The sequence below is a fragment of the Myxine glutinosa genome, chromosome 1 (genome assembly GCF_964187855.1).
Source record: "Myxine glutinosa chromosome 1, kmMyxGlut1.1, whole genome shotgun sequence".
NCBI classification, from domain to species: Eukaryota; Metazoa; Chordata; class Myxini; order Myxiniformes; family Myxinidae; genus Myxine; species Myxine glutinosa.
This window is the reverse complement of record NC_136261.1, coordinates 1,093,757-1,104,591: the sequence shown is the minus strand read 5'-3', so window position 1 is coordinate 1,104,591 and position 10,835 is coordinate 1,093,757. Positions and strand designations below refer to the sequence as shown.

At 43.5% G+C, this 10,835-nt stretch overlaps 1 protein-coding gene across 24 annotated transcripts in view; it reads left to right on the top strand.

Moving 5' to 3' along the window:
* The window catches only part of MRRF (mitochondrial ribosome recycling factor), a 183,155-nt gene that overhangs the window by 135,572 nt on the left and 36,748 nt on the right, over window positions 1–10,835 (top strand). For all 24 annotated transcript variants that reach the window (XM_078773591.1, XM_078773983.1, XM_068105902.2 and 21 more), the window contains one exon: window positions 5,682–5,800. In XM_078773591.1, coding sequence (XP_078629717.1) covers window positions 5,682–5,800 — 119 coding nt within the window. The remainder of the gene's footprint in view (window positions 1–5,681; window positions 5,801–10,835) is intronic.

The window sequence follows — 10,835 nt, the reverse complement described above, 5'->3', positions numbered from 1 at the left end:
AGAAAAACTGTGTTTGACGAATTCTAACCTCTTAACGTTAGCATTTTTGATATACTCAATACACATGTTTTTTGTTCCCGTTGCAGAGTTCTTTAGAATGAGCCATTCCTCAAATTTTTCCATTGAGCCGTTTCGGAGATACAGAGGGGCAAAGTTGAAGGTGTTTTACAAGATGGCGCCCATACCACGTGACCTATGACGTCATCATTAGCATTAAAAAATTCTACGAGCCTAGCCGATCATTTGATGAAAATTTCCTGTCAATCCGACCAGCGGTTGCTGAGAAACTTAATTATGAAGTTTTCGGAGGTGCAAAATAGGGTGGAAGAATAATAATAATAATAATAATAAGAAAAACTCTAGCAGTAATAATAGGTTACTCTCCATTTCATGGAGAGTAAACCTAATAATAAGAAAAACTCTAGCAGTAATAATAGGTTACTCTCCATTTCATGGAGAGTAAACCTAATAATAACTAGAACTGCCACTTTAAAACTGCTGGCAGTGATGACCGGTTTACTCGCACCCACTTTTGATGCAACCCCACTGTTGATACAACCCCACTTGTGATACAACCCCACTTTCATTGGACATGCTTTGACACAACCCCCTTGGATACAACCCCGACACACACACACACACACACACACACACACACACACACACACACACACACACACACACACATCCCCCCTACCCCCTCCCACACACACACCCACACCCCTCCCCCCACACGCACACCCCTCCAAACACACACACACACACACACACACACACACACACACACACACACACACACACACACACACACACACACACATCCCTCCCCCCCACACACACACACATCCCTCCCCCCACACACACACACATCCCCCCTACACACACACACACACACACACACACACACACCCACACACACACACACACACACACACATACACACATCCCCCCTACCCCCACCCACACCCCTCCTCCCAAACACACACACACACACACACACACAACCAACCCCCCCCCCCCCCCCCCCCACCTACACACACACACACACCCCTCCACCCCCACACACACACACATCCCCCCTACACACACACACACACACACACACACACACACACCCCACCCCCCACACGCACACCCCTCCAAACACACACACACACACACATCCCTCCCCCCGCTCCACACACACACATTCCCCCTACCCCCCACCCACATACACACACACAAACACATGCACACGTCCTCCCACCCCCACCCCAACACACACACACACACACACACACACACACACACACACACACACACACACACACACACACACACACACACACACACACACACACACACACATATATATCCCCCCACCCCTAACACACACACACATGCACACAGCTCCCCCACCCCCAACACACACACACAAACACACACACATATCCCCCACCCCTAACACACATGCAAACACATGCACACATCCCCCCACCCCCCCCCAACCCTAACACACATGCACACACACAAACACCCCCACACCCCTCCCCCCACACGAACACCCCTCCACACATACACCCCTCCACACACACACATATCCACCCGCCCCCTCACACCCACACACACATACACACACACGCACATCCACACACACACACACAAACACACGCACACATCTCCCCACCCCCCCCCCCAACCCACACACACACACACACACACATATCCAACCCCCCTCCTCCACACGCACACCCCAACCCCTCCCCCCCGCCCCCACATACACACATATCCCCCCCCCCCAACCCACACACACACACACAGACATCCACACACACGCACATCCATACACACACACACAAACACACACACATCCCCCCCACCCCATCCATTTAAAAAAATATTTTCGTTTAATTAACGATATCTGCCACCCGTGGAAGAACGTCCTGCCGTTGCATGACGTCATCCGTGGCCCGTGCCGTATGTCAGCGTAGAACGAAGTATCCCGTCGATCGTACTTGGTCAAATTTTTCATGATTGTCACCAAATTTGTTGTGGTATTTTGTTAACTCATCCGAGGCAATACGACAATCGAAATCCGATTTGAAATCGGAGCCAAATTGACGCCGTAAGGTGTGCCTGCACGTGTGGATATTTTACCTGTGGAAGATTCACTTTGGAAATGCTACCCATTTAAAATGTTAGATTTTGGATAACTTCGTCATTTTAAATCGGATTTCCACAAAATAAGGGTCACCATTGCTTGCAGATACCTCTCTTTCTCCTTAAAATTGAAGACAGGATGAACTTCAGAGCGAGAAATAAGCTGAGGCGGCGGAGAGTTTTACAATGTTATTTTCCAATGTAAATGACAATATCGTGTAGTTTTACGAAAATTCATCAGAATTTGCCCAGATTTGTTGCATTCGAATGTTAACACCCTCTAGCGACTGCCAAATCCGAAGACGATTTAATTTCGAGCTACCCTTAGCTCGTGAGGTGGTTATGTCACATGGCCTGGTCAAAAAAAAGTGTTGTGGTTCTGCTTCTTCAGGCAATAACAACTTCTAGTTTCCAGACCGTATATCCAATCATCTTGAGATTTTGCACACTTGTTACTCGTCATGACTTCTACTACAGTATGAAGTTTCACGTCGATCAATAAAGCGATTCAAGAGATATCCTTTTTTTTTTTTTTAATCGTTTAATTAACGATATCTGCCAAACCACGTGACCTATCGCAAATTCTAAAATGACATTTTAGTAGACTGACATGCTGAACAGACCTGTGAAGTTTCTCCTCGATTGGATCAAAAATGAGGGAGGAGCTACGTTTTAAAGGTTCATGCTTTAAACCGTCATAACTCTGCAACCATGTGTCGGATGACGTCGCCCTCGCTGACTTTTTTGTTCGTCATGGGCATGCGATTCCGCTTGCAAAGTCTGGCCTCGATCTGTTCAGCCGTTGCAGAGAAAAAGGGGTTTTCGTGTTTTCACGAAAAACAAGATGGCGGCCGAACCACGTGACCTGCGACGTCATAATTACCATTAAAATATTCTACAGACCGAGTCCCTCCTATGGTGAAAATTTTATCTCAATCGGCCCTATTATTGCAGAGAAAATGTTTTTTAAAGGAAATTAAAACTGAAAATGGCAAAAGCACTGGGACATGTGGCCTGGGAGGACAAAATGGTGTGTTTGTTCTTCTTTCAACAATAAAGACTTTAGCTTCGCGACCGTACATCCAATCATCTTGAAATTTTGCACACTTGTTCCACCCGATGAGAGCTACATTGTATTAAAAATTCAAGTCGATCCATGCAGTGGTTCAAGAGTTACAAGCTTTTTAAAATTTAACTTCCATTATTTATTGCGGCCAAACCATGTGACTTAAAAAAACGTCTCAAGTAACGATTAAACATCCCCTCATGAGGAACATTTGTGTAAAGTTTCCACTCGATACCTCCACAAATTATGGAGGTGATTCCATTTCTAGTTTGAGATTTGAAAACGTCATAACTCTGAAACCACGTGTCGGATGACGTCGTGCTCGCTGACTTTTTTGTTTGTCATGGGTATCCGAATACGCATGCCAAGTTTGGGCTCGATCCGTTCAGCCGTTGCGGAGAAAAAGGGTTTTTTGTGTTTTTTCACGGAAAACAAGATGGCGGCCGAACCATGTGACGTATGACTTCGAAAATTTTCGCATTCTGAGTTTTTTTTAACTAAGCATCTGGGGGAAAAATCTCTTTTTCGGGGGAGAAAAACTGTGTTTGACGAATTCTAACCTCTTAACGTTAGCATTTTTGATATACTCAATACACATGTTTTTTGTTCCCGTTGCAGAGTTCTTTAGAATGAGCCATTCCTCAAATTTTTCCATTGAGCCGTTTCGGAGATACAGAGGGGCAAAGTTGAAGGTGTTTTACAGGATGGCGCCCATACCACGTGACCTATGACGTCATCATTAGCATTAAAAAATTCTACGAGCCTAGCCGATCATTTGATGAAAATTTCCTGTCAATCCGACCAGGGGTTGCTGAGAAACTTAATTATGAAGTTTTCGGAGGTGCAAAATAGGGTAATTCCAGTAATCCAGTACTAATCCAGTACTAATCCAGTAATCCAGTACAGTAATCCAGTAATAATTCCAGTAATCTCTGTACGTTTGTACGTCTGTACGTCTGTACGTTTGTCTGTGACCGCTGTTTCTCGACAACTACCGGTCCGATATACTTGAAACTTGCCAGGTATATTGCTGGGGACCCGAGGATGTGCCTTTTCAAGGTTTGAAATTAATCGGACAAGTACTTACCGAGCTATGGCGATTTAGCCGTTCGCCGTTCGCTTTGCCGTTGCGAATGGACCAAACCATTCATGTAAATAGAGGGGGGGGGGGGGGGGGGGGGTTCTGTGGTCGTTCGTTTTGGCTTTGCGAATGGACCAAACCATTCATGTAAATAGAGGGGGGGGGGGGGTTCTGTGGTCGTTCGCTTTGGCTTTGCGAATGGACCAAACCATTCATGTAAATAGAGGGGGGGGGGGGGGAGGGTTCTGTGGTCGTTGCGAATGGACCAAACCATTGTTTTTTTTTTGCAGTTTTTTTTTTTTTGCAAGGAACGGGCACCCACGTACGGGCACGTCCTAGCTTATATATAGTACGGGCATGCCCTAGTAATAATAATAATAAGAAAAACTCTAGCAGTAATAATAGGTTACTCTCCATTTCATGGAGAGTAAACCTAATAATTCATTTATTTTGTATAGCGCTTTTCCAGAAGCCCAAAGGCGCTTTGACAGAGTGGCAAACATAATGCATAACAATACATGAAAACAACAATTGCAAAAAGACAAGAATCAATAGGGAAATATTTAAAGCAAAAGGAGGGAGAAGGAGAAGAGATAGTCAGGGGTTCAACGGGAGCGGGCCTGAGGAAACAGTGGAGGAGCCAGGCAGGCGAAGCCAGGAGCGGAGCCGGGACCGAGCAGAGGGCAGACCCAACGGTCAAAAATCCGCCACGACCACCAGAAAAGCAAACTATGTACAATGGCCCAGTCGGAGAAGCGGCGAACAAGTAACGCCAGCGTCCTCTCCAGACCGGACCGGAAGCGGACATCGGAATATGTGGCTGGAGGGATTTTAGGTGCCTTGGAGTCGTTAACATTGACTGGAATCAGAGGACTGAAAAGGATGTATGTCGAGTTTTTGAAATACAGTATACAGTAATAGCAGCAATAGAGCATGGATAGGGCTTGTTGAAACAGAAGAGAGATTAACCAGAGGTGGATGCAGAGACATCCAGGACACTCTGTGAGAGGGACATTTCTGTTAAGTGCACAATATTCGGAACTGCACCTGCAAACTGAATGGAGAGTTCAGTAAAAGTAGAACGAAGATCTTGAGTACTGAGTACTGAATGTGCACATTGTTCGGGAAGGGATAGAAAAAGGAGCTGGAGGAGAGAGGGACAAGTGGATGGTGCATGTGTGCGTGTGTGCGTAGGGAGGCTTTACCACTTTCTGATGCTTTATCCCGAATACTGTTCACCATTTTGAATCTTGATTAAAGTTATCATTTATCTTTTCCAGAATCTTGTGATGTGCGGTTATCCTGTTCTTGACCCCTGGCAAAATGTCTGGTTGCCCGTTTGCAGAACCATTACCCCAATTTTGCAGTTTGTCTTTTTGTCATTCCTCACCTCAGGTGTGGTTGATCGACTACCTGTCACATTAGGTCAGGAGACTGTGCCTTTGAATCAGCTTGGCGTTGTGACGTTGATGAAGCCTCACTTGTTAACCATCAATCTTGGAAGTAATCCAGAGGTCAGGCATGACTTTTTTTTTAACGTGTATATATATATACAGTCATGTGAAAAAGTAAGTACACCCCATGTAAAGTTTTGACTTTTTCAACATATTTCAACATCCAGCTATTTGATCTTCATTTCAACAATATTGATAGATAAAGGTGATATAATATAACAAATATCATGAAACATTTACATTTTGAAGTCCATTGTATAATTTAAATAAACATAAATGCAAATTTCGCATGTGGAAAAAGTAAGTACACCCCTACATTTATCACTACTTCAAATACCTAAAATTAGAATCAGGTGCACCAGCTCAGGTGCAAATGATTAGAACATCGTTAGAGAGGATCTTGGAGCAACCTGTCTTATTTAAACCTCAGAGATTTCGTTTGGTTTGCTCTTTGTTGTTGAAGTGTGCGGCGTCACCATGCCTAGATGAAAAGAGCTCTCAGAGGCCTTCAGAAAGAAGGTTATTTATTATTATTATTTTTTGTATACAGAGTCGAGGCTCGTGAAAGAGCTAACATTTATCAAACAAACAAATCAAACAAACAAGCAAACAAAGTATATAAAAAGGGGAGCGGTCGACAAGATGGGGCGAGAAGGGGAGGAAGCACACAAACACAACATTTGAGAGCAGGGACATCGGGAGATGTTTTTGGAGGGAGAGGGCCTGGGGGGAGGCAGGATAGGTATAAAACGCAAGGACACAAAGGACTTCCAGGAAAGAAGTCAAAAGTCACCTCAAAAAAGTGGATTTGGGGTGTTATAGATGCCTACGAGTCTGGGAAGGGATTTAAAAAGATCTCCAAACAATTTGAAATCAATCATTCGACTGTCCGGAAGATCATCGACAAGTGGAGAAGATTCCAAACAACTGCCAACTTGTTCAGGCCAGGCCGCCCCAGCAAGTTCAGCCCGAGAGCAGACTGCAAGATGCTGAAAGAAGCCTCTAAGAACCCCAGAATGTCATCACGGGACCTGCAGGTAGCTCTTGCCACTGTTGATGTCAAAGTGCACAAGTCTACCATTAGAAAGAGGCTGCACAAATTTGATCTACATGGGAGGTGTGCCAGGAGGAAACCTTTGCTGTCCAGAAAGAACATCAGGGCAAGACTAAAGTTTGCCAATGAACACCTCGGCAAAGACCAGCACTTCTGGAACAATGTGCTCTCGACAGATGAGTCAAAGGTAGAGCTATTTGGCCACAGTACCAGAAGGCATGTTTGGTGAAAACCAAAGACACCATTTGACCACAAGAACCTGATACCAACTGTAAAGCATGGTGGTGGAAATATTATGGTTTGGGGCAGCTTTGCTGCATCAGGGCCTGGGCAGCTCACAATCATAGAATCCACTATGAATTCTTCATTGTACCAGAGGGTGCTTGAGGATAATGTGAGGCCATCTGTCGGAAAGTTGAAGCTCAACCGAAGGTGGACCTTGCAACATGACAATGACCCTAAACATACCAGTAAATCCACCAAGGAATGGCTGAAGAGAAAGAAATGGAAGGTTATGGAATGGCCAAGTCAAAGCCTGGATCTAAATCCCATCGAGATGTTGTGGGGGGATTTCAAATGAGCTGTGCATGCAAGAAACCCCTCAAACGTCGCACAGCTGAAATAATTCTGCATGGAGGAGTGGGCAAAAATTTCTCCCAGTCGATGTCAGAGACTGGTAGACAGTTATAAGAAACGCCTACTTGAGGTTGTTTCTGCCAAAGGGGGCAACACCACCTATTCGAGCCAAGGGTGTACTTACTTTTTCCACATGCGAAATTTGTATTTAGGTTTATTTAAATTATACAATGGACTACAAAATGTAAATGTTTCATGATATTTGTTATATTATATCACCTTTATCTATCAATATTGTTGAAATGAAGATCAAATAGCTGTATGTTGAAATATGTTGAAAAAGTCAAAACTTTACATGGAGTGTACTTACTTTTTCACGTGACTGTATATATATATATATATAATAACCACCTTTAGAGGCCATTTTTCCCCGCAAAGCGGGGGTTGGCCTTTTTCGGGAACCCTGGTTGTTGTTGTTTTTTGGTCCCCTTTTTGAAGCAATGTTTTACGGACGGATGCCCTTCCTGACGCCAACCCATATATATATATATATATATATATATATATATATATATATATATATATATATATATATATGCAAAGATTTGCGGTTGGGAGTATATCCAAATGACTCCATGGTAAGATCTCCAACCTTTAATTGAACAAACAATGACTCAACGTTTCGATTAACAACATGTGAAGCCACACGCCTCCGTTCATAATATATCACATAATATATCACACATAATAATATATCACATAATATATGTCCACATAATATATCACACAAGGTTTTTATTCGGACAAATTGCCCCCTCCCACCTCCAATCCCTCCAAACCACCCCTCTCCCACACCCCCCCCCCTCCACTTCCAACCCCCTCTGGTTCCCCCCCCCCCCCCCATTTTATCCCCCCTAAAACCAACCTCCTTCCCGCATTCACCTTTACCGCATAGGGCCACATGTGATGATCTTGATAATGTGACAATTTTATTTTGTCTTAAAAAATTTTGGCTTTAATATATTTACAGTTTTAATTTAATTTACAATTTAATTGTTTGCAAGTTTAACTTTTGATTAAATGTAATGATTGTTCCGGATTTTCTCAACACTTGCGTTATAATCCAGCATTGCTTACAGGATTATTTTGAGCTGTTAATATGCGGTTGATTTTTGAATTTGGTCGGTAACGTCTCCGTTCACGAGAGCGGTGTGATACGGTTTCATTGGCTGTCCAGCATTGCCCACCCCACTTTGCATATACCCCGCCCACTGTGCATGTAAGGGGATGTTGAGATGATTTTATCACTCTTGAGGAAGATTAACGGAGGCGTGTGGCTTCACATGTTGTTAATCGAAACGTTGTCATTGTTTGTTCAATTAAAGGTTGGAGATCTTACCATGGAGTCATATATATATATATATATATATATTTATATATATATATATATATATATATATATATATATATATATATATATATATATATATATATATATATATATTTATATATATATATATATATATATATATATATATATATATATATATATATATATATATATATAATATATTTCCATCACAAAAATGATGTGTTATCTGCTTTGATTTTATCTGCTCTGCTGTTGACTAGAGAGAAATACTCCCACCTTCCTTTGGATGGCACAGGCACAGCCTTTGTTCTGGTATCCTAATTGTTGAAAACCTTTCCTGTTTATCTGCACAAAAGCTTTATCTGGTGTTGAGTCCTGTGACTGCTGTGATTCTTCTTCAATGAAATACAGGGTGTCTACAAAGTACGGTTCCAAATTCAAACTGTAATTTTAAAAAATATTTAAATGAGATAGAACGATGCGGTTTTCTGCATGTGAAAGAACACTAGAATATAAGACCCGTCGCTTCGCTGATGGAAATACCAATCTTTGCTGTGATGGCTAATCTATGGGGGAAGGAAAACAAAAAGGATTCCTGGGAGATCCTGCTCTCCGTCCAGGGATAACCAACGTGCGTTGGTTTTTGGCATTTTCACGTGTTGCCATTTTCAGTTTTGACACGTGTGTCCATGTACCCCCCAAAAAACAACATTTGGATCACCAACGCTCACGGAAGTTACCCGAATCCACCGGTTGGATTTATTGAAATTCGTTAATCCGTTGTCAAGTTCTAACACGTCAAACAGACAGACAGACACAGCTCCTTTTTAAATATAGATTTCTCAATTTTATTTATTTTTCGGTTCCAAGTAAGCCTGGTGTTGGCTTAGCGGATAGGGTGCCGGCTTGGGATCCTAGGATCCTGGGTTTGAATCCCGGTCGATCGCTGAATTAACGCCAGGGGGGTTGACTCAGCCTGTCATCCTTCCGAGGTCGGCAAATTGAGTACCAGCTTGCTGGGACGAATGATCCCGGTGTGTGCCCCGGTTTAGAATAGGTGCACCGTATCCCTGCGCATCGTAAGAGCGTGACCAAGGGTTGGCGTCAGGAAGGGCATCCGGCCATAAAAACATTGCCTCAAACAGGGCACCATGATTGTCATGGGGCCCGCAAGGCTAACCCCTGCTCTAGCGGGGAAAAATGGCCTTAAAACGATCATTCATTCATTCATTCATTTCGGTTCCAAGTGTCTCATGTGACACATGATGTCACATTTACTCTAAGTGGCAGCCCCACAAGAAAAATGCAGTGTATTGCCTGCTTTATGGAGACCAATTCAGCTCCAGTTTCAATGAAGTTTCAGGGCGACCTACAGAAGGCATCAGCAACACTACGGTACCGGAAAGGTGCATCGAGAAAAATGATTTGTGAGTGGCACAAAAAGTTTATCTGGAGTGGCAGCATCCTGTAGACGTAGAGGAAGGGACCAGAGTGGCCAAGCACAAGTTGTTGAGGATGTTGAACATCACTCTCATCACTCTATGAGCACCATACAGTGACCTATATCACTCTCCACCACAGTACCATACAGTGACCTGTATCACATTCCACCACGGTACCATACAGTGACCTGAATCACTCTCCACCACGGTGCCACACAGTGACCTGAATCACTCTCCACCACGGTACCATACAGTGACCTGAATCACTCTCCACCACAGTACCATACAGTGACCTGTATCACTTCCGCCACGGTACCATGCAGTGACCGTTTTTTTTTTAGTTTTTTTTTTAGTATACTGAATCGAGGCTCGTGAAAAAGCTAACATTTATTTCACAAACAAATCAACCAGACAAACAAAATATATAAAAAGAGGTAGCGGAAGACAAGATGGAGAAAGAAGGGGAAGCACACAAACATAACATTGGAGAGCAGGGAGATGTGTGGGAGGGAGAGGGCTTGGGGGGAGGAGGCGTGGGAAGGGGTGGGGGGGGGGGAGAAGTATAAAACACAAGGACACCAAGGACTTCCAGGACAGAAGTTGGTATTTCAAAAAAGTGGATTTGGGGTGAAATTGGTGGGGGTAGAAAAG